General features: G+C 38.4%; 1 protein-coding gene across 15 annotated transcripts in view; it reads right to left on the bottom strand.

Moving 5' to 3' along the window:
• PARD3 (par-3 family cell polarity regulator) overlaps positions 1-25,803 on the bottom strand; it is a 453,511-nt gene that overhangs the window by 127,254 nt on the left and 300,454 nt on the right. For all 15 annotated transcript variants that reach the window (XM_030491258.1, XM_030491178.1, XM_030491241.1 and 12 more), the window contains 2 exons: positions 20,327-20,554; positions 13,796-14,012 (listed from right to left, as the gene is read on the bottom strand). In XM_030491258.1, the coding sequence (XP_030347118.1) occupies positions 13,796-14,012; positions 20,327-20,554 (445 nt within the window). The remainder of the gene's footprint in view (positions 1-13,795; positions 14,013-20,326; positions 20,555-25,803) is intronic.

Raw genomic sequence — 25,803 nt, 5'->3', positions numbered from 1 at the left:
CTGTCGTTTAGTGTACTTACAAATGATCTTGTCCCTCCTCTCAGACAAAATTTGCCAATCAAGACTGCAGTGCTCTGTTAGGTAATTCAGTACTGGTCAGTAAGATGTTAAACAATAATAAAAAAACTGTAAATACAAATCGTAAAAAACCCTCCCCCCCCAAAAAGTGTCACTTACAAAGTAAAGAGTAGGCTCCTAAAAAAGTTTGAGTTAAGGCCTCCACTGTATCAACTTTCACAGACTACATACATAGATGCAGACGTACAACCCTCTACTTTGCAATAACATAATACCATACACAGGGATTAAAAAAAATTCCCAAATTCTAAGCATCAACAGCAGTCTACTTTTAACAGGTGCCTGACTATCTAAACTAGAACGTACTTATTCTTTTATAACATAAGCAATTCATCTGAGTTGGGTAAATCATTCCTTCCCAGTGTGCTGAGTGCCAAGCCCCGCTGATCCGACTGTTCCTTGCTCACACTGTACTGAGCAGGTCACAAACCCTTACCCCAGCGCTCCCTGCCTGACAGCAGCTGCCCTGCAGCCACACAGCAAGATGGGCATGCTTCTGTTGCTGCATTTGTCACAGTCCACAGATTAGTTTAAGAACTATGGACCAATTTAGGTATTAATAATACTACATCGTATGCTTCTAATTACCAGTGTCCACTGAGAGCGCTTACAGAGACTGTTTAAACCATGGCTACTCTTCAAGGCGTTCTTTCCTCAACTATACTTCTAATTCCTCTCTGTTCATTTTAATGCATTATTGTTTCAAAATACAATGCTTCAAAATTGCAAATTATGTCTGGCTCAAGGGCTGATTATGAGAAATACTAGCACTTCTGCCTCTGTGTGAATAACTCTGACAATAATGAGTGATTGATTGAGCTCCAAGAAGTCCAAATGATGAGAAGGGTCAATTTGAACATTTCTATTAGCTTCTTTTGTTAAATCTAACACTTTGCCAGGCCAGAGACAAATACTGCATCTGGTTACCATGATTTTTTCCAACCCTACAGAAGTACAATTTAGAAAATGGGTACTGGTCTAAAGGCAGACCTTATAAGAAATGCTAATGAAACATCAAAAAAACCCCACCAAACCATCATTTTACTGGCACTCAAGAGATGGGGGGGAGGGGGACAGAAGGAAAAAGAAAAGTTGCAAGGGAAATTTGCTTCAACATTTTTCTGGCAGAAAAGATAAAAACCTTCCCCTCAGTAATGTGAAGTCTTCATAACTCCATTTTACAAATGAAACGCTTGCTTGCATATATATGAGCATGGCCTGGCTCATGTAAATGTGAGCTATCACAAGAAAATCACTAAAGATGCTCACTAAGCACATGCAACAGGCAAAGAAATGAGGGCACAAATGTAATACACTGGCTAGTTAGACAAGAAAATTGCAGTAACATTATTCCAACAACTCAGTCTTGCAGCCTCGCAATTACAATGCATAAAATCAGCAAAGGTTAACACAAACACAAAAAAAGTTAATCAACATACCGGCAGTTCATTTGGAACCTTCCAAAGATTAAAACTTCCCTACAGATCTCATTACTTAGAAATGTTAGTATGTCAGTCAGCACTTTTTCTGTCAATTACTGAAAATCTTTGTTGATACGCATCTCCTAGAAAATAACCTCTGTAGGGTAAATTAAGCAATAGGTGATGTCTCTATATTTTAAGCCTCATTCACATATTTACACTTATTAAGAGGTAGGGAAGGTATAGATGATTCCCAGCAGAGGACAACAGACAACACTGTAGGATCTGTGAGACAAGTCTAACTAAGAGATCTTAAAACTGAAGTGTACAGATGCCATTCTCTTCTCAGGGGATGCTTACAACACCAAACAGCAACTCCCCTTGCTGAGCTGCAGCACCCAAGTGCTGGAGGCTGTAGACCACAGTTTAGGATCCACTGTCCCATTCTGGGTTCCACAGTGCCACCTATGTGATCCCTTAAGTCTCCTTGGGGATAAAAAAAAAAAAAAATCTTTAATTATAAGAATAAACAAATAAATGACAGGTACATTATTTTGAGTTTGTTATAAAGACAGGGCTAAGGCATAGGACGTAGCCTGAGCCAAGGCTCTGATTAGAATACATTAATATGCCGCTGCTGGCTTCATATACCTCTGACTATTCAATCAGCCAATATTCTGTCCTGTGGCATGAAAATTTAGCTTACAGCCATGGTATCTCTGGGTGGAAAATGAAGAGTGAGACTTTGCACTGCAGCAGCACCACTGGAACAAATCATCTCTGGAGTGGATGCAACAAGACTCAGGTGGATCTTCACTGGGAAGTCAGTTTGGCAGTGAGTCCCCTCAGCAGCTGGCACAGGGGCTTGCCCAGAGCTACCTGGAGCCCTGGAGACGCCCAGCATCCTGTTGCTGGCAGTACTCAGAGCTTGAGCTGTCTTCATGACAACTAGAGTTGAAATAACTATATCAATTGCTGATGGGCCAAGCTGGGAGCTGAGATTTATTTCAGATTGAAAAGGTGCACAGACCAGGACTTGCATGGGACTAATTACAGGCAAGACATATAGGGTGATGGGGTGTTTTTTAGGTTCCAGTCCTCATACAAATAAGCCCCTAGTACAGAAGATCTCAGACCTGGACCACTCTATACACATTCATGCATGCTCACGCGCTGTAAGAAGTGAGTGACTGGGCCTACGTTTAGTTAGAAACCCACACAGATGATGTTGAAAAGAAACTCAATCTTGACATCAAAGATATCCAGTTCCTGACATGTTCTTCTCCAAATGAGATCTGCTCTGCCCATGCTTGGCACTGCACACAGTATACAGTGATTATCACTGCCATCTTAATATTTCTTCTGAATATATATAGCCTAAAATAAATCTTAAAAAAACCCCGAAAACCCAACAGACGAAACTGGCACTGAGTCTTTACATTTTATTTATCTCAAGTAAGCAGTTTTCTTCCTTTTCCAATTATAAAAGGCAAACAGAATTAGCAAAGTATTAGGAGCTCCACAGATGATATCAGGACTCCTAACAGTTACAGATGGTAATACTGTTGGTATCATTACTTGCTCTGCAACATCAGAGAAAAGGAATACTCTAACTGTAACGCCATATCTGAAACTCCTGCTTGTGGAAGCATGTTGTGTTCTGAATTTTAGGAATTAAGAAAGATAGCATCTATAACAACACTGTGAAACATTTGAGATTTATTTGTGGTATGTTGCTGTTGAAATGTGTATAGCAATTCAGCTTGCATACTGAATACCTGGTGTTGAATATGCTAGAAGCACTTGCAATCGGTATGAAAATATACTACTTCCATTATTGTGATACTCAAAAATGCTGACATAGCTAAAAATCTGGATGTATTTTTATTATTATGTCCTCTTTTTCAGAACTTTTAGATCTAATGCATAAACTTTATTTCTGATTAGACATTTTCTTACTAAGTAGTACCTGTAACAGCATAACACAAAAAAAGGAAATCTAAATACCTCTTCAGTCATTCATCCACCTTCAAACTAAACTCAACAGCATCATCTGGAAGCTATAGGCAGTATATGTTTTTAGAATACAAATATTTCGTATTCCTACAACACAGGAAACACCATAGGATATCAAAGCCCTTGGAAACATTAGCATGGACAAAGTACTATCCCATTTTAAACCATGAAAACAGTTCTTCCTTGGAAGTGTAAGCAACTTGCCAAACTCCAGGAGATTTCCATATTGCAGGCACAATGTAAGGACTAACTGCAGATTCCACTGACAAAGCCAGGTCTAGGAAGTTAATAAATCTACTGAACTAGTCTTTTTTGATGGAGAACTTCTCTAACAATGCAGCATTACCAACAAAATTTCAACATATAATAAAACCCCTTTAAAACAGCCATATCAGGAGTATGTTGTTATATTTGTTGAAAATAGTTAAGACTACCAAGTAGCTCCGTGAAACTACACCACGTTCTTTTTCCTTTTAGGACTAGGAGCTACAAAACTGATTAAAAAAAAAAAAAAATCTTGGTGGGGAAAAAAAAAAGTGTTAACATTCGTACAAACTATGAATTTATTTTCTGCAGAAGCAAACATTTCAAAATTTACTGTTAATCACATCATCAGCTAGCCCAAACGTACACTGTAAAACTAGTTCATGAACTGAATGCGTTCCAGCAGGGTCTATTTCACAAACATCTACAGCCTTTTCTTGCACTCCTGCTTATTGTAAGTTTGCAGAGAAGCAATAAAAGTTAATATGCATTGGAACACTACATTAACTACTGAAATGTTATTGCGCATCAAAAAGATTTACTACTACTTTGCAAACATGCTTACCTGGGTGCCATAAAATACTGACATAATGAGTCAGATCTACTGTGGTGCATTCTAATCAGGTCTTTTCACTTGTAATGTAAAAGCAGCTCCTTGATATAAAAGTCATTCTACACAATATCTAAAAGACATTTTTGTATGTGATTGATAGACTGCAAATTTTGTTAGTATTTTGGAATTAGGTAAATATACCCCAAATCGGCAGTAACAGAACAAAATGGCCAGAGCAGAATAGCGTATTTTGTACCTGAGCCTAAAGGCACCACCTCAAGAAATCCTTGAGCTGCAGATTGCTGAAAGCCTGGCAGACAGACCTGGGAAAAACTGCTATAGTTATCCTGTTCTGATACCACACCCTTGGGAGCTACTCCTGACCACTGCCAGAGACAAAATACAGGGACTTACCGGGTATCATTCAACACTGTGTGGCTGTAGTCTTATGTTCTTACATTAAACTCCACAGAAAATAATCACCTTTTCTAGCTCAGTGGGTCATATCAGACACTATTCATAGCATTATAGAATGGTTTGTGTTAGAAGAGACCTTAAAGACCATCTAGTTTCAACCCCCTGCCACAGGCAGGGACACCTTCCACTAGACCAGGCTGCTCAAAGCCCTATCTGGCCTGGCCTTGAACAATTCCAGGGATGGGGCATCCACAACTTCTCCAGTTGGGTATTTTCTATTAGGTATCATACCAGCCAATCAAGCTTGGTATCCTAATAGTTAACAGTTTAGGACAATTTAGAGTACGATGCTTGGAAGCACAGGGAAAATAATCTGTTTACAGATAACTTTTTCCTTAACTTTTGCCATGCAATGGGTGGTTCACAGTCACAAATGCATGCTTAGCTGCATTGTTTCCCATATTCTTGGTTTTCAAGAACTGTGGGGGCAGTAAATTCCTGAGCGTAATCACATAATCACAAAAATACTTTAAAAATTAAACTTTTTTGATTACAATCTTATTGTATGTCCACATTTTTTTGCCTCATGAGAAGGATAAGTACATGTTGATTGATTCAAACTCTTTGTAACAGTGATTATTTGGTGTATCTTGTTCCTATCTCCTCTCACTGAGGACAAATACTTTTCACCAGGAGAGTGGTTAAGCACTGGAACAGGCTGCTGAGAGAGACTGCCGAGTCTCCATCCTTGGAGATATTTGAAACTCAACTGGGTGTGAAATTCAGCTGATGAATGTTGAAGCTGGAGTGCTGTGAGCAGGATTTGAACCAAGAAGAGATCCGTTCCTACCTGAATCACTCTAAGAGTGCAGTATTTTCAGTATGTATGTCTTCAGTTCCTCTTAATTCTATTTTTCCCTCTAGAAGAAGTTATCAATGGATTCAAAGGAGGAAATACCACTTACATACCTCATTGGCATTGTTTCTAATATTTCCTTCTCTCTTATTCTTTCTACAAAACTTCTGTGTCTCTTATTTTTCCCTGAAATAAGAACTTAAAGCCCCAAAAAGTCCTCTGCATGCCTTATACTCACAATTTTCTTTCTACATTCAGGTAAATGCAAGGGCATGACTTATAACTAATATTTTCTCACTACATTCAGGCAAATGCAGAGGCTCACAGACTATTTCTATTCTGGTATATCATATTTCAGAAATCATAATGTTGCCATTTTCACTGAAGTGCTTTATAATTTTGTCTTGAATGACTATTTCTCTACACAACAGTAGGAAATGTGGAAATCCTAACAGGAGACATCAGCCTGACAATGCACCATGAATACAGATCATTGCTTCTGGGAAGTGAAACTCAGTAGTAAGTTGGAGCTTTGACTTTTAGAACAGGATCAGCTGTCCTGCAGCTGTCAACTTAAGTACCTCAAGTAACTATGATTTAATAGCCTATGTCATCTTCAGCTATAAAAATATATTGTTTGCATTAATTTTCGTCTAAGACAACATTCCTATTCCTGTTTTTAAAAAGGATTTTCAAAGAAGACTCTGTTTTAAACACATAATCCACTGCTTCTGTAATGTATGCCAATGTACATGTGCTATCAGTGGCAAATTAAATTTCTGGTGAACATTTCCAACAGGTAACGAAACCAATGTCGTTAACAGAGGTTTTCATGGAACAGATCCTTCACATCTCAAGACAGTATTTATTTACCACACTTTGTTGTGGACTAGCACACTGCCTAGTTAGTCTTTAATTATCACATCAGGTGGAAGAAAAAAAACTTATTTCTATACGAGCTAAAACTGAAATTGACTTTGACTCTCTGAACTGTCAACAAATTCTTCTCTGAAAAGGCTTGCTTTGCAGAGATTATAAAGTAGGTGTCATCCTTGACACTTGCATTCTATATTCATCCAGCAGGCCTGGAAGAGAAGTGCTGCTGAACGCTGGGCAGGATGGCAGAGGGCTCAGCTGTCATGCCGCCTGCCTCCCTCGCTTGCTTTGCAGGCAGAGACAGTGCTGTAGGTGTCAAAGGTTCTCCATTTAAACTTGCTGACAAGCAGAGGAAGAATACTGGGAGAATATGTTATCAGCCACTATAAACTCATCTCTAGTAACAAGTCATCCTGACATTTACTTGTGGATGTTAGAAACAAAAGCTCTGATTCTATAGAAATTAAAACAATCAAACCCCCATACGATGTACCCCCATCAGATTTACAAGTTCATGATTTACTCTGGGAAAATCCAGTGCTAAGAATACATAGAGCAAAGCCCTGCTTTCTGTCAGAATGACAAACTAGAGAGTCACATACGATTATGTCAATCTGTCACTTCAAATCTCCTCCACACAATTGCATACCACCGCTTTCTGTGTTTCTTTTAAGAGTCATGGAGTTTACTAACCACTTAATGAAGCTGCATTCCTTAAATCCCTGACAGATTATGCAAAGTTGTTTGGTTTAGAAACATGAATTTGCCATTCCACTGCCCCCCGCCCCAAGGACATCTTAGTCAAAAGCCTATGTGTTTGGGGCTAGAGGCAATGGAACACACATTTCCTCAAAGTAACTGATTCCACCAAACAGCAGAAAACAGGAAGGCAAAAAAGTGCAGACAGGAAGGAAGGAGCATAGCTTGCCTTTCCAAAAAAGAAAAGCTACTTTTAGTCAATCTTATCTCTTTCAGTCCCGTATTTACTTTTAATTGGAAAGAAGGAAGTGAAGAATATGAAAATGCTTTGAAAGACATTTCTAAGAGTCCCGAGTCTGCATCAAAGATGACAGTTTGCTGCATGGCTGATTTCATTTGAAAAGTGTTTCTGATTCTGTGTGTCCCAGTGGCCAGATGAAACTTTGAAAATGGATCAGGACAAAGTAGCCCAGAGCAGCACCAAAAGAATAGTGCCACCAACAGTACCCAATCTGCAGCCAGGATGAGGACTGTGTTCCTCATCCGAAGCTTGAAAAGGCATCATGCTTAGACCCTGTATCTAGGATTGTAGCAAGCTGCACATTTTCTAGCTGGTGGCAAAAGAGGAGAAGCAGATGTGGAGATGTGGACTTAATGATAGTTGTGCCAGCTGTCTCATAGTAGTAGCAGGCAAAAGACAGAGCACAAATGGCCCCAGATTCCATTTACCTGAGCAGCGACCCAGCTTAGATTTTCTGATGAAAGTCTCAGCACAAGCAGTGCAAGCTGCTGGCGACGTTCTCAGATGAACATTATCAAACCCAGGCACAATTCAGTGTGCAAGCAACGAGCTTCAAGTTTGAAATGATACAGCCGACAGGTGTTTAAGCAATAACCTCCTTCTTTATGTTCTAAGGCTCAAGATTTATGGTGTTTTGTGCCATCAGCAGAGCACAAAGGAAAAAAATATTTCTAACTTTCAGAGCTCGTTCCCATGTTTTCTTCTAAGTCCGTACACCAGCAAGTGTCATTCACCAATACGAAGTAGTCCTATTAGTCATGCTTCCAGGGAAAATACCATTATTGTTGCTTCTTAAGGTACTGAATGATGAAAATCAGACTGCAGATTTTATTTTACCGAGTTTGAGGTATTTGCAAGTCCTGTTGATTAGGGCATAATTCAACAGTATTCTACACAACTCAGACACCTTTTTGTCAAATGCCTGATTAAAAGTCTGATGGTTGTTATTAAATGAAAGAGAAAGAAGGTAATTACTAAATCAATGTGATTTGCTTTTCATCTCCTCACAGACATTATGATGAGAAAACTTCAATGAAAATCAGAATAGGTAATACAAGTAAGTCATGTAACAAGCAATAGTAATCCATGTAGGTTATTCTCCCAAATGCCCAGTCAGAGGTCTCAGATGGCTAATGTGGTTGAAATGTGTAATTCAAAGCTACAAATAATATGTTTATGAATCTGGACATGTCCAGTGCACCTTGGAAGCAGCCGTATGGGGAAAAAAATAAAAAGAGAACAGTATATCTGATTTCAGCTAAACAAGGTTGCAAACTAAATTATCTATTTCCTCTCACAGAACTGGAAGATACAACACTGCAAAGCTCCCAGTAATCATTTTAAATGTAATTAAATCTAATTAGGATTAGATTTTAATGGTAATTTGAGAATATTACATTTGCATTGGCTATCCAGTGCATTGATTTACCTACCTATGCGTTACAATAGTTAAGAGAGGAATTAAAGATCAGTTACCATATGTTATGGATTTACATCTCCATCAACATTACAGGCCAGATCTTGAAATACTCAAACTCCAGTACTAAAAACACACATGCACATGTTTAATTTCAAGCATACTGTCTTGTTCCATGAACTTTAATACACAGTGCTTATGTTCTCCACTGAAAAGTTATGCTTGTGTGGGACTGAGGTATTAATTTCTACAGTAGAAAATGTATTTATTTCATGTAACATATTTATCCACAGTTGCTTCAAATTACATTACATCTACTCCATAAGCAACCTCCAAAACCAATGCAGATATTTTCTTGCTTAACTCAAGGTTAAGATACAATGTGCATACCCCCCGCCCCATCTTTTCTTCTCCTGGGCAGTTCCCCACATAATCTCAAACATACCATTTGTGTTTGCAAATCCACTTGCAAAAATGGTCTGCTTGTTTCAGCAGGTTTTTATTACCAGGCAGTGTCCCTCCAGTATTTCCAGCAAGACATGACTAGATAGCTTGGCCTCCCTACTACTCCCCTTCCACCATTTGAAAACCCAGAGCTACTTTTTTACCCTCCTTATTCTCAACATCTTGGTAGTTCAGTTTCTTCTAAAGATGTTATTCCTCAGACACATCCTCTGCTGCGACAGATCACTTGAACATCTTTTTCTATCAATCAATCATAAAATTTACCAATGAGAATCCTCCCATATAAACTCCCCAATAAAAGTGTGGCTGTCTACTTTCTTGCAAACAAAATTAATTCTCCCCAGAAGTGACATAATCATAGAGGTGCCATTGTCTTAGAGAATCATGGTCCAGGGATGACCATAGAGGAAAATTATATATGGCTTGAGGAAGCTGGGGAAAGATGTGGAGCTACTACTTCAGTTGCCTATGACCTATTACTTCACCAGTGCAGTCACCCATCTAGAAATTATATCCAAGCTTCTACTCTGGGGATAAGCATGAATGAAGTACAGAGTTCATAAGCAAGGAGCAGCAGCACAGCAGATGTGTCATTTCATCATCATCATCCAAAACCTACAAATAAGAACAATCTCAAATCTCCCTATCTTACATCCTGAGGGGATACACTTTCATAAATGAAGATACCCTGCGTGTAACAGGGGCAAAAGGATGGGAAAAGGCGGCAGCATATACAGTTTCTCTCTCTCGGGAGAGGAATGTCACAGAATTGTAGAAGCCTGTCAAATTAATTTATCCCTACCAGCACTAATTGCAGGTGCACAGTTTGAAACTGTGAAGCCTCTTTCTTAAGGCAGCACTGCAATTACTTATTTATCAAACTTTGGTTTTGTCATGTTGACTTTTATAAAGAAGCAAAATCTCTACTTAAAAACAAACAAAAGCAGACTCAGAAGTTGGTAAACATATTTTAGATTGTACTTGGAGAAGCATACGTATTTTCATAAATTCCTGATGGTAAAATACATATCCACTCAAGTGTTCTTAGTAGTGAAGCAAAGTAGTGAAACACTGGTCAGGGGGCAGCGGATGTCCAGGTACCCCCTAAATGCCAGCAATGAAGAAGAAGGAATCACACAGCCTCTCAATTGGTATGTTATTACAGCCACAGGACATGGCACATGATCCTACTGAGGTATAAGAAAGACAAGAGTGATGCAACTGTTCAGGTAAAACAAATGCATTCAGGTATAAGCAAAGATCTGCAGCACCTGCATCTTCTCCAATATACCAATACTTTTGTTCATCACTTTTCTGGGTTAAATTCTGCCCTATATTCATCTGTGAATATACAGACTTCTGAGCCAAATGACAAATGTAAATAAATTATTCTGTTCTGCCCTGAAATGTCAATTTGAAAAAAGAAAACACATATGCTCAGACAGATTTATGTTGCATGAGAAGAGTGAACTTTCAGACTGTCCACAGCCCAATGTCAGTAAAGGTCCTCTGGAAATAACAGGAGTTGTGCATGTCAGCGCCATGCAGGCTGCACCCGGCATTCTACAGTTCTTCTTCATGGTTATGTCAGTCCTCTTTACTATGTTTAATGCAAGCAGTAAAACAATGGAAGTGTTTAAGGGATTGACTTATGATTTTAACCTGCTATCTGAATCATCCAGGGATTTCTTGGAAATGATGACTAGATGCTGAAGGATACATGTAACCTGGGGTTCTCTAGTGGGAGTTTCCATCTCACAGTACAGTAATGAAGATCCCAGTAGCAAATCCTAAGATTTTAACTGAAGGCAAGGAGACTTATTTTTATACATCACATAGACTCTACTTTATGAGCTGCCGGTTTGCATATAGGCAATAAAAAGCCCCTTGGCTAAATACAGACATTGGAATAAAGTGTCAGTTAACAGTAATTTCATCCCGCAAGTGTTCTTCACCATACAACCTAATGAAGGAAGATTATTGTAAGATAAGAGCACTGAAAAGGAAGAAAAAAAAATGAAAAAGGAGAAAAGAAAAAGAACTACAAAGAAATCACAATGTTGCACAGAACCAAAACATCCAATTATGCTTTGATCATGGCTTGAATTTTAAATGTCACTGTCATCACTATTTTCTATCGCACAATTTCTTTCAGTGATTACTTGATATCTATGATATATGTCAGATGTACAGAAATACAAAGCATGTTATAGTCAGAAGTAGTAGCTTATCTTGCAGACATAACAAAGCCCATCTCTCAAACTTTATTGAGAAGCCTGTCAACAAAGCAAATCAAGCACCGAGTGGAAATAAGGCATAATGCTTAATTCCCTCAATCAGCATTTTCTTGCTTGCCAGAAGCACCTCTCTTGGGTGGGCTGACAAGGTGCAAGCTAATTTACAGATCCAGAAGGAGTCAACTGCATCCAGATAGCACTGCTCCCACGTTAATTAAGAGGAAACTGAAAAGTAAAGTTCACTCATAAATGGCAGTGAGGGAAAAAAATAACTCAAGGAAACACTGAGTGTTATGAAGAGCAAACAACAAAGTGTCCTATCAGTCAAATTACTGTTGTTTCTAGATTAAAGATTTCAGAAGTGTTACATCAAGCATATAGATGAGGTTACTTCCTATTTAGCTGGGAGCACGTGATTAGAAATGGTATTAATTTTCACTTTCACACTCATTTCCATCTAGAGCATTCGAAGCCCCAGAGGAACACCAGACATTAGGCTCTAAGACTGGAGGGCATAGAAGAGCTGATGAGCCCCACACCAAGCTGGCTCTCTGGAACATAAGGCTTCTCTCTTTGGATGGGACCCCCTGTAAGTCAGCTCTTTGCCTACGTCCCAAAGCTTGTAAAACGAAGCAGCTATCTCACTGGTCCTCTGGGTATGGGGAACGTTACACAGGAGGAAACTGAAGACCAAGGAACTGCCCAAACTTTCTAGATGCTGTGAACACTTTCTGACTGAACTCAAGATAGCACTCATGGTATCCAATAAGTTACTTAGAGCCCATAGAATTTGTCGCGCACCTCAATTTCACCTGTTGCTTCTGGTGTATAGAAATGGCAAAGACTGCAGAAAAGAACCACTCGGCGTTTGGTATCTCATACCTTTCACCCTCCCCAGCATGGGATGCAATGTTCTGCTCCAGGCTTAAATTTAGGCAGGCAAACACCCAGAAGATGAGGGCATCGCTGTGGGAGTCACAGGGGATCAGGATGAAGTGCTCTCCCCTTAGCTGACATGTGAGACTATCTCCTACGACTCTTTGGGTGTTCTGTGTCGAGTGTTAAAAAACGCTGTATTACTTTGTGTTTTCTAAACACATTTTATAACTAATATTTTCTAATTAGTAACTACTTTTTTTCCTAATCAATATTTTCTAATTAACCATTTTTTCTATTAACTATTTTTGTAATAGGATTCACAGACACAGAATAAGTCTCAAGAACCTAGGTAGCTACAACATAGGTTCAATTAATGTTTTACAGGATAAAGTAGGTAACAGGATGAAAGTTAACTGAAGCTCACTTAAATGTTTTCAGAGCAGAATGATTATTAATAAGCCTTTAAAATAATACTGGTATCTCACTTCGAAATTAATAAATCACTGCATATACAATAGAAAAACACTGCCTTAATATTATTTTTCTTGGAAATATATTTATTTACTCCAGCTAGCTGAAAGAAAGACTGATTTTCTTGCTCTCTAATCCTTTCCCACAAGTGATCAAAGGTGTTTGTCATGTTTCACCATCTACCCAGAACAGCAGGGTGTCCCTCAGCAGTCTGCTACTTTCAGATCACTTATGTCTGCTGGAGAGACCACTCCTTTCAAACATACTCAGTGCTTGGTAAAAATTAAGTCTTTCACTGACCCCTTCTCTAGACCGCGGGTTCTCAAAGCACACAACCCTATTTAGTTCCTGTTTTTCCTTGAGAGGAGCATGCTGGTTTTCAAACTGATTCATCTCTTGCACCTCATGCCCTCATGATACCAAACAGTCTTAATAGCAAAGCAAACCAAAGAAAAACACTCACTTACTAACACATAAGCCTTGGGTACAGTATTAGGGACAGCACAGTTTAAGAAAAAAAACAACTCCCAAAATAGTTTGACCTGTCAAAGGATATGCTTTTTCATGTCACCAAAGACTCTTTCCAAGACCAAGCAGTTTGTTGCTTAAAATCATTTTTTCCTTTGCAGCCCCTTTAGACTGCCAGCCATCTCGTTCCCTTCCATTCTAAGCTGCTTCCCTTTCATGATGCCACTCAACACCTCAAAAAATGAGAGGTCAGCCTATATACATTATGAACATATTTGTATAGTAAAATATTGCCTCAGCAAACTGTCACAAGATAAATAATTAAAAGATGAAATTTCTTTTTATAATTCATTCTACATTTGATTGCAAGCACCTACCTGAACATGTCCCCTAAGCCTTTCAGCATTCCTTTCTTTGCCTTAATTTTATCCTTCTCTTTGTCCCGATCTTTCTTCTTTTCCTTTCCAGGCTTTTTTCTGTCGCCTTTATCCTGGCTTCCATTCATCTGTCTCTCCAACGAGTGGGATGGCTGGTCACTTGCTGTGGACACAGATTCTCTACCAGATCTTGAACTCTCCTCTGTGTCTTCCTCCACTGAAAGCACATATTAAGAAACATCAGTGGGATAAGAACAAACAACAAAGGTAGAAGGTTTTTTGGTATATTGCATAACGTATTTTGAAGCAGGATATATGCACAACCACATTTATTTATTTTTTTAAATCAGTATCTGCTCATGTGGAGGTTTCCTGGAATGTTTATTTGCACCACTAAACTCCTAAAAGCAAGGAATTCACCTTTGTAGAATACTCTGCAAAACACAACTTGTGCTTTGTGAGTATTCTGAATAATGTGGATTAATAAAGAGGATTAGCAAAGTGATGTTAATTGGCCTTTTTTGTCACACTATCTAAATCATTTGAGGAGAGTTTTAGAAATAACTGCAAGAAGAAGCAACAGCAGTGCAGCATGCCCTGTTGGAAAATTCTCAGGAATACTCTCATAAAAATATGAAAGTCATTAAGGACTGTTAACCCTCAATACAAGCCTTAATAGACATTTTCTTCTGCTGCAAGTAACGTAATGTTTTTGTCATGCTACTTCATTTCCTGGAGCAGTTTAAAACACATCATGCACCATGATTTTTATTCTTGGTTTTATTATTGGTTGAGATGAGGCAGCCGGGGAGGTTCGGGTGGGGAGATTCCATCCACTGGAACAAGTAAAATCCTTTAACGGCAGATAACATGGTTTTCCTGTTTCTAATCCAAAACCAAGACTCAGGGAATCCTAAAATATACCCAAGGCTAGATTTAAGAGACCACATGTATTTCAAAATATCTGAAAGAAAAATTATGAAAAAAGACTATCTATTCAAAACCTGAATACTCCTTCAGTAGCTTAGTGAGAAAGAAAGAAAACACATCAAGCTTGTGGCTCAGAATCCTGCAATCATTTTGACTTAAATTTAAATCCAAAAATTACACTGCATGGCTGGTGAAACTGTGACCTTTCAGGAGCTCTAACATTTTATATCATCACATCATAAGTAGGACTACACCACCTCCCAATTTTCCAACAGGCAGAACAAAGCAGCAACTAGGATCACAGATGCATATTTTGTGCTGCCTCCTGTAACTCTAATGAATACAAAGGGTCCAAACAACTCTTGGCAGTAGAAGTTGAAAAAGTTTGTTTTACATATATGCAGTATATGGAAAAGAAATTTTTTTTTTTTGTACTCATTAAGATTTGGGAATGCCCATGGCTTATAGAAGAAAAAAGGAATCATTTTATCAGTTTAGCATATGTTCACTACTACTTATTATTGCTCCTGCTATTATTATTGTTTCTAGACCTCAGTGACCCTTCTACAGCCAACAATAGTGTGTAATTCTTCAGAAGTTTCTCATAGACTACTGTAGAATATAAACTTTCTTTTCTTAGTCATCATTCATATTCACCTTACAAGTAATTCATTGAACCTGAAAAGTCTACAAATCACTGACTCAAAGCCATTCAATATCATTTCTTCTCTCTCTTTCTCAGATATTTGCCTGGAAAATACTGCTTATTCGTCAATATTGCAATACACAGACCTGTCCATTAGACGTAGTATTTATTCCCTGAATACCCCAAGATTTCTATAAATATTCTCCAACCGTGGAAGATCACATAAACTTATTTCAAGAAAACATACCACATCAGATAAATTTCAACATTAATAACTAATTTTGAATTTCAACTAGTAGCATGAAGTAAAGACAACCAGGAAAAAGAAAAGGGGAGGAAAGGGGTGAGGGTGGGAGGACAGGTCTTGGCATTTCATGTTAACTTGTCTTCAGGACTGCTATGATAAGTGGATGATACAGCTTCTCAATTTTAGGTACAGTTCCAATATTTGGATAATTCTATTTTAGAAAATTAATAGGCCTCTCCTATACATGCCTCTGTAATAGCTGTACTTGTACTCTTTCTGGTCACAGTCTTTCTTAACCAGTGCCTGGGACGATATTTAGTTATTATTAAAAGAGTAGTGGAAAACCACTTTGGAATAGAGATGCTAATTTTTTGCATGTTAATTTATTGTTACAATCTGTTCCAGTAAAAAAACAACCAGACATTTAAAAGATTGTACTTGCAAACGGATATATTTAGTAAAAAAAATGCATTACATTTCTGACAAATTTTGAAGTAAAATGTTTACTTGGTACTTTCGCTGCTAGAATTTTAAAGATGAGACAATTTTGATCTATAGTTGCTCGCATTGAGATAACAATATATTAAATTAACCCTAAACATGTATTAAGTGTACTGTGCTATGCTGAGTTGCTGAAAAACTTGTCATAACAATGCTTCCTCTTATTATTTATTTTGCATATTCCATAGAGAGAATATTGCCTCCTTTCACACTTGTGCTGCAATAAATATTAGTCTATCATACACAGTTTGCTTGCAATTAACTCCATAGATTAGATTGAGCCCTGTGAACTAGGATGCCTGTCTTCCTGGAGTAAACGCTGGTGTCTGTACTGGACTAAACAGATTTCCAGATTTCTTAAAAGGGCTCCACATGAAGAAACTTGTTTCACTTTCATGCAGCACAGTCATTCTGCAATTAACACACACCTAATTGCAAGTGTTTAGAACAAATGCAAATGCTGCTCAATTAAAATTCAAGCCCAGGCTACAAATGAAAGTTCTAATTTTTAAGTTGCAGTAATGACACCAGGTTACTGCAAAACATAGAATGTACTTGTTTTGGTGTTGTTATTTCCTTCTTTTCCTGCAATCTCCTGCCTCCCCATTCAGGATGCTAAAGCCAAAAAATGAAATTGAAGTATACTTTAAACATCAATTAAACCTGAAAACTAATGTCATTTCACGAACCATACTGTACTATGGAGAACTACACAAACAGGTATTATGAAGCTATTCTCCTAATTAGCCCATAAAATGGAAAAGATGCACATGAGGAATCAAAGCTACTTAATGTGAAGCTATTTCACCACTAAGCTTTAGGCCTTTTATTGTGATATTTAATACAGCCCTCGATTCTAGCAATTAAGATTCAGCAAAAGATTAGAAAGCTTTGTCGATCTCTCCCAATCCAAATGCCTTGTTCTCATTCAAGACACTAAAGATAAATATTTTGCTTCCAGTCAGCTATTTCAAGTATTAAGGGGCGAAAAGAAACCCAACAAAAAAAGGCAGGAAAAATGATCTGTAAAAGCCAAACACCCACATCTTTCCACAAACGTTACTTCTTTACAGCCATTAAAACTCACACACATCTCAAATACTCTATAAAATGTTACCCCAGAACTGGTCACTGCTATCTGACTTACATCCTACATTTAGTAATTTATTGGCACGTTGTTCCAAGGAAAGCAGAAGAGAGTCAAACCCTTTGCCACATATGCTACTTGTATGTTTATGGCTTTTGTACATGGGGTGATGACATGTTAAGAATTCCTCTATAAAATATATTGCAGTGCTATTTGCTACTCCAAAGAGAGTCACTGTCTGGAAGAAAGAAGCACTCTTAACACCGAAACACTTGGAGGAGAACGGGGAAAAAAACTAAAGGCAAATGGATCCAACCTCAAGGGCATCAGTAAATTGACCATCAACATGTTTGCCTGGGGTTTATAATGTAAGAAAGCCACATTTTAGTTTAAAACAATTATGGAATAATTAAATACAATTTAAAAAAAACTTAGCAAGGTTGTTATGGCAGCAGTGGCACATTAGTTCTTGTGAGACCCCACTTGGAGTACTGCGTACAGTTCTGGTGTCCTCAACATAAAAAGGACATGGAGCTGTTGGAGCGAGTCCAGAGGAGGGCCACAAGGATGATAAGAGGGCTGGAGCACCTCCCGTATGAAGACAGGCTGAGAAAGTTGGGGCTGTTCAGCCTGGAGAAGAGAAGGCTGCGTGGTGACCTCATAGCAGCCTTCCAGTATCTGAAGGGGGTCTACAAGGATGCTGGGGAGGGACTCTTCCTTAGGCACTGTAGTGGTAGGACAAGGGGTAATGGGTTCAAACTTAAACAGAGGAAGTTTAGATTAGATATAAGGAAGAAGTTCTTTACAGTGAGGGTGGTGAAGCACTGGAATGGGTTGCCCAGGGAGGTTGTGGATGCTCCATCCCTGGCGGTGTTCAAGGCCAGGTTGGACAGAGCCTTGAGCCACATGGTTTAGGGCAAGGTGTCCCTGCCCATGGCAGGGGGGTTGGAACTAGATGATCTTAAGGTCCTTTCTAACCCTTACGATTCTATGATTCTATGATTCTATGATTAGTTACGTTAGGACCAGATTGTTAAATTAACTTCTATGTACTCGTATGTGCCCAGAATTTGTCCAGCTGAACACAGCATTTGGCAAATTCTCTGGAACCTACGGCCATGTGTAATTTACACAAAGTGGAGCAGACTGTAGTGCTTTCAGTTTTAACACAGATGCAGGCATGTTTTCAGAAAGACAGACGAAATGGCTAGGCCAGCTCTTAAGCTCTCATGGCCACCATGAGAAGGAAAAGACCTCAAGGACTGGATTCTGTCCAACCAACTTACCGTATTTGCATTGCTACTCATATGCTTCTATTAACCTGGCACTGCAAATCTCTGAATTACTTCTTACATGTTCTATTATAATATATGGAAGCTATCAAAACACAAGTAACTCAGCAGAACGTGTTCTTCAATGTACATCACTCGGTCACACTTTTCTCACCCTTCTTTACTGTGAGATTTGAGAACAGCCTTGCTTTTGCTCTCCTATGACACTGAGATGGCTCTCATTCCACCAGCGCTAGATGACTTTGTTCATACAGAGAGATGAGGGCAAAGACTCACCCCGTAATATTTCGATTTCAGCCAGAAGGCTTTGTCTGGTTTCTGCTACTCCCATGCGAAGGATACAAAGGCCACCAAATAGTTCTTTGCTACTTTCTATGCATTGCATCAACAAGCTCAAAAACCCTTACAGTAATCTCATAAACCTATACTCACCTAGAAAGCATTTCATGACAACCGTTTTGCTATATTTTTGATCAAATGAAGTTAAACCATCTGTAACTTCTGGATAAGCTTTATCTGATGCCTCAAAACAGGATATTACTATCAGTGGGTTCAAACCAAACAAGGCCTTTTAGAAAAACATGGTCTTAAGTCCAAAAAGCCCATAGGCATGCAGTTTGGAAGAATGAGTAGGATCACTACACATTTTATCATACCTATTCTTCCATTGGCCAGAAATAGATTGACAGCCAGCAGCACCAGACCAGCATTTAGCCTTACTGCTGCGTGAAATTGCTAGGTGCTGGAAAAGTGAAGCAGAATTAATTCTGCCTGTAACTACCTTTGAGAAAAGTGACTGGCAAAATGACCTCCTTTTCAGTCTCAGAACACTTTTAGAAAGAGGCAGATTTTTTTTTTTAAAAAAGCAAAGAGTTTAAAAAAAATCAAAGACTGATTACACAAGTAGCCTCTAAAAGACTATTAGGGAATGACACGAAACAGACTTTCTGAAATGAAAAAAATTCATAAAAAGCAGAGAATAAAAAAATATCTCTTCAAGCCTTTTCTGTTAGCATTCAGGCTACATATTTTACTACTTCAACCTTCCCCACCATCATCTTCATTCATAAACTTCTAACTAGCTGGAGGTTGATTAAAAAAATTCTGCTGGTGTGTGACAAGTTGAAAGTAGTACAACATGAAGGTTAAAAATTCAATGATTTTAATACAACCCCTGATTGAGGTAATTTACCATTCATACTATTTTCATTCAATCTGAGTTGTCATTTTACCAGCCCATTCTTACATAGTTCAATAATGATAAGGTTAGCTTTGAAGTGATTCTTTTATGCTAATGACATTCTCCACGTGTTGGGTCATATTTCGGGTTAAAGAACTGAAAATGTAAATGAATGCCCATTAGGGTGGGTAATAGCTGATCATTAACTTTATATTTTATTAGATCTGCCAGCCTTACTCACTCTAATTAAAGGACAGTGATTTCTTCCCTCCCCCCCTGCCCCGACACTACAGATGTACTCTTTCAAAGTTAGATGCACATATTTTTGTGACATAAATTCAATGTTTTCTTTGTCTTTCTGCATGTTTTTTCTAATTTACATTAGTAAATTAATTAGCTGTCTTACAGAAATTTTTCATAGAAATTTAAGTAAATACACTCCTAATAGCCTTATTTTCTTATTTTAGAAAGGAAGGAAGCTACAGAGTGTTGCAATCTGTTAATACATATGGAGAGGAAAAAGCCTGAAAAATATTTGATGAAGTTTGTTCTTTTAAAATCCTAAAATTATCTTCTACTACTTTTAATCCCTTTCTAAAGGAATTATCCTATGATAACATTCTTTATGTACAGCAGTAGTTTACTTACAAGTTTCCATGCCTTCATCATCCTCATCTGCTACAGGTTTATCATATGATTTGTCTATGGCAGCTCTGAAGCTTTCATTGCAGCCTCGTCCTCGGATAATTCGCGGGCGCGGGCGATGGAAGGGAATATCACCATTCAGAGTCACCTCAGCAACGGCTGTCTGTAGACTTTCTAATGAGCTGGATTTCTTCAGACCTAATGAAGGCCCCACATCTCTGGTTGGGGAACCTTAGTGATTTAAGGGAGGGGAAAAAAAAAAGTAATTAGAATTAGTATTGAGAACTGCATGCTTGATTATGCATATCCATCCTGAAAGTCTTTGGGGACATACTTAACATTATTCACATCATCTCTCAATAATCTGTAGGGAATTCTCTGCAGATTTGTTGGTCTCAGTAGTGAATGAGTATGTCAAGTCGTAGGCAACGAAACCGACAACGTTAGCAATGCCTGGCTTTTCAAATTAGTGAAGAGATACCAACATCCATTACTATTATTTTAAACAATCTGAATGATAAAATAATCATAGGGCTTTAAAAACATAGCCCATAAAAACAGCAGAGATATATATCTAGTGGCATCAAACAACACTATTAATTATTTTTGCTTTGAGCAAAAAATTTCATCACTCCTAGCATCTGATGAACAGAGAGCAGATTACGGGCATGAATCCTACTGTGTTTAGAGTAACAGTCTTGCAAAGTAGCCTGACTTCTGGCTTCAAGGAACATGTTGTTTGCTTTTAATCGAGTTTTAAAGACTTTCATCAAATTGCTAACAATTTCATAATGAAACACTTCTGAGAAATATCAGCTGACTTGCTGGGATTTTGTGAAGTTGCTTAAAAACAATCTGTGGGAACGACTCAATTAGTCAGGCAATACCAGTCATCCAGCTGGGAAATAAACACATTCCTGGCAGTCACCAGCTTGATGTTTGGGCAGCACTACAGCTGGGGCTGAGGGCAGCTCTTACCACTGCAGCATGCCCAGACTTTTGCCAAGAAAGCCCCAGATAGTATTCTGCAAAAGCTTTTCCCCATCCCGACTTGTCTTGTCAGGTTTGTGGACTAAATGTCTAGCTTCTGTTTTTAAATACATACACTGACAGTGCAAATCAGCCGACAATTACACAATTAGATCTCATAGTTAAAACTGGGAGAAATCTTTCAGGGTGGGGGCGTTGGGGCGGAGGAGGAAATCACTGCATTTATTTGAAGTGATTTTATTCAGAAGTGCAGTATAGTCGTGGCCAGATTTTCCATAGAATTTGGGCCCGGAGAGCAAGATGAGGTCAGACGTCATCATCATAGCTACATTTCCTGAAGTTATGAGACCAGAGCCCTCACCTAGAATATGGAAACTTCACTTTTTCTCTACTCAAAGGCAGTGGAATAGAGAAGAGTGTTGTGGCATCACAGCAGTTCCAGGTGGTGGGTTGTTACTTGGTTGATATCTGTATCCTCATCTGACAGAGGCACAGGCAGACAAATTTCTAAGTCAACCACCACTGAGGGAGTGCTCCAAGAACTGAACCCTCAGGAATACCAACCCAATGAACAATACATTTGTAAGCAAGGTCTAATGTGACTAACGCAAGGAATTTTTTTTTTTTTTTTTAAGTTTTTATCTCAGAATAATATAAAGCTCTGGAACTGATCCCTTTTCTCATAGATATTAGGAGGGAGGAGAGAAATTACCTGCCACCATTCTTTAACAAAGGTATGTGAAGTTACCTTAAACTGGGGAAAACTGCTACTGGTGAAAACTGCTACCACAAACAGCTTCTTTCACTATTCGGTATTGGGTGGGGAAGAAGGGGGCTGCTGGACCTACAGAAGTGATGTAGAATAGCAGTATGGCAGGTCTTCTCCATTTCATTTGTTAACTTGATATGAGATGGAGCAAGGCAGCAAATGCTTTCATTTTCTATTCAGCTATTAAAAAGTCTGAGCAATTATGTTAAACTGAAATCCCTCAGATCAAATAAATTCAAACAGCAGCTGTCAAAGGATTCTCTTTCAGCTGCCCTAGTGATAAGATGGACTTGTAAACAGAAACAAAACAAAAATCCTCTTGCACAGGTCTACACAACTCCTGCAGTTTGGTTCCCCCAGCAGTCTAGTCCTGCTGCTTGGACCCTCAGCCAGAAATAAACACACCCCAACAGATGAAAAATTTTATCTCGATGAACTCGCATCTCCAAGAAGAAGCCACCCTCTCACACACAGCCCACACTTTTTGCAGGGCTGAGGGTCATGAGGATGGTTTTGGGGGCACAGCGCAGCTGCTGGGATGAACAACAGCAGCCAGCTGGGACAAGGAAGGTTTGATGGCTTTCCAGCTGTGCAAACACACTGCAGCCCAGGTTCATCAAACTTCGGAACATGGGCTGGTGTCTAAGACAGGTATTTTTGCATAGCACTCTCTTTACCAAGTAAAAGAACTCAAATTTCGTTTAGACAGTACCCTATAACACTGTCCACTTTCTAGCATATGGCAAAATCTGCTATTCCTCCACTAATGCCTTCAGAACACAAGAAATGAGATTTTATTTTGTTTTTTACTTTCAAGATTGTATTTTGTTAAAAGCAGTCCATGAGACAGGAAAAATGAATGCAACACTGAAGGAAAAAAAAGAGGAAACAGGACAATCATATATAAACCAGCTGTTTGACAGATTCAATTTCATATACAAAAGGAAAGGGTATCCTCTTACACGGCAACTTACTGTAAACTTCCTTATTCCGCATTCTGCTTTGCAACCTTCTAAATGAGATGCTCATATATCTTTTCCTAATTACCGAGTGGCTCTTTTTGTAAACAGTAATTATAAAAAGGCATTTATGTGCCCATTTATGTTCATAAAGAACATTTAAAAAACATTCTATTTCCTGCCACCCAATACAGATCTTTGTGAGAACTGTATTTATGCAAGTTGTGCTTTCCCAAACGAAAAGCTAGATGGGATATGACCTAATGTTCCTTGAGTACTGTAAAACTAATAATGGATTACAGAAATGATAGGAATATTTATTGAACTTGGGTGGCCATGAACACAAATGTGAACAGGTTGCAAAATCTGAAAGAGGGAAATGTCTTTTCACAAGCAATTTAAGCGCTGTGATCATAAAGTTATGTATATTTTAATACCTTTGCTAACTTCTATGGCCACTTCACAAGAAGTCTACTATTTTCCAAATACATAGTTAAGCCTCCCCGTAAATTGAGCTCAGAATTTATTACTAGAATTCACCAGCCAGAACGTGAGTTGTTTACCCATAATCTGGTAAGAAACAGCAAACTTTCTTTAAAATGGATTCTGTTTAAAATTTATGAGTCACATCAAAACCTTGCTTTCTAAATACAAAAATGTCAGCATTTTCTCCTAGCTTTCACAGCACTGGTGGTAATCATCAGAAATGTTATCTGCTCAGAACAAGTGCTATTTTGACACTAGAATGTAAAGTACAAAAAAAAAAAAAAAAAGGGAGAAAAAGACACATCTACCTAAAGCATCTTTATATGACCAAGGGATGAAACGGGCTCTTCTATCATTTTTAAAATTAAAAGTTTATCAAAATTTTCCTTTCCAACAATTTTCTTACAAAATATCCTTTGAGGTAGATTCATCCCTGTGCACCATAGCAGCCCTCTGTTCAGCCACATGGCTTTACTCTACATGCCACACACCCCTATCCATCTCCCAAAGGCTTTGTAACATGCTCCCACCACCCTGCCAAGCACACCCCCTGCCCACCACACATGCATTGCCACTCCCTACATTCCCAGCCAGCCAGTCCTTGGGGACCACAGCCCAGCCTTGACCTCCAGGCCATGCAACCACCCTCTGCTCATGCATGACTGTGCTGGCAGTGTGTGCGTCTGCTCTCACACGGCACAGACAGGCCCCACGACGTAACTTCATAGCATGTACAGATCCAATGAGACCATTAATACACATACAATCACATGAAGCCTACATGTTTCTCCCTGCTCCAAGCCCTTTGTTTTTCCCTTGTGCTGGTGCTGTTTAACAGATCATTGTGCTTCCATTTCTCTCACCTTACATTTTTATACTATGGCACAAATCCATTTGGGTGATTTGCAAAGGCAAAAAGCAGTGACAAACGATATATGATGTTTCCTTCAATGTCTGATTTTAAAGGCTGTAAGGTAAAGTTTTCTTCAGCACTTCAAGTGATTTAAAATGACAATGTTGTTTCTTACTGAAACATTACTTTTATTAGCTCTTAGGTTAAATATGACCAGCAACTGATGCCAAAAACTTTCCTCAATTTGAGCAAAACAATTTTGCAAAGTCACAAAGTCTACTTTCTTAAAGGACGTTAGCAGTGAGCCTCTATTTACTATCATCTGCTCCATTAGATTTGATAAATTTCTACTTCTAGTTCCTTTACACTAAAAAAGTAACGTTTTGGTGAGAGCAGGGGAGGAATATAGCAAGCAACTGCAACAAAAATATTTCCATTTTGGTTGCATTTAATTAAACAATTTATTATAAAAGCACTGTGTAAAAATAGATAAATAAACAATTTAAATACAGGTTCTTTGGGGGGTTGGTTTTTTTCATTCTTTTCCATTTTGACAATGTGTACATGGAAAAATAACCACCTAGAACTATAGTATGCCCAGGACTCAATAAATAGGCCATGCTCAATTGCTACTGAATATACTTCTAACCTCCAGGATGATCTGTAAACACTGCAAGGATTAGGCACTTCAAATGAACTATAGAAAGAAAAATAATTAAAAAACTATTACAGTAACTAGAGCTGGTGAGTTTTACACTCTCCTTTTCAGCCAATACTATTAAGTACAACTTTAACTGTAACAGAGTTTGTTTTTATTTTTTCTAAAGTAAACATATGCTGAAGTTTTCTGGCTTCTAGAGTTCATTAAAACATAGTTGACCACACATTTGAAGCATTTTTTTTCTTAGAACCAAACGATTTTTAAGGCAAACTATAGTAAGTGGTTTGTTTAACAACCACATCCATCTTCAGTAATGGAGATAACCAGTGTTTATATACAAAACCTGGTTAAAAGCACACAAGATAAATAAAACTAAAGTACAGTAAAAGGTGCTTTTCCTTTTTTCCAGCCACTGGGCTTGCTGAGCACAGAATATATAACTGCTTAGTCCAGATGGTTACGGTCATGCTCTTTCACCCAAGTTGTCTGACTTGTCTCTTTTTTTGGAATTTAATCCAGGTGTTACATATAGAGAAAAACTACACTCAGCTAATACCACCGCCTATTGATACTACCAAAGCCACCATGCACTTTCAAAATCTAAGCATCATATTTTACTAAAACACACAGGTTTTACACCATTCTAATCACATCTCATTCAAATAGGCAGGCTAATAGGAAAATGAAAAATAATTTACAATAATTTTGAGTTTGATCTGTAACTCCTTTTTATGTGAATAACGTTCAGGAGTGAAGGCAGTT

Source organism: Strigops habroptila, chromosome 1 (genome assembly GCF_004027225.2).
Source record: "Strigops habroptila isolate Jane chromosome 1, bStrHab1.2.pri, whole genome shotgun sequence".
In the NCBI taxonomy this organism is placed as follows: Eukaryota; Metazoa; Chordata; class Aves; order Psittaciformes; family Psittacidae; genus Strigops; species Strigops habroptila.
This window is presented reverse-complemented; position numbering and strand designations above follow the sequence as displayed.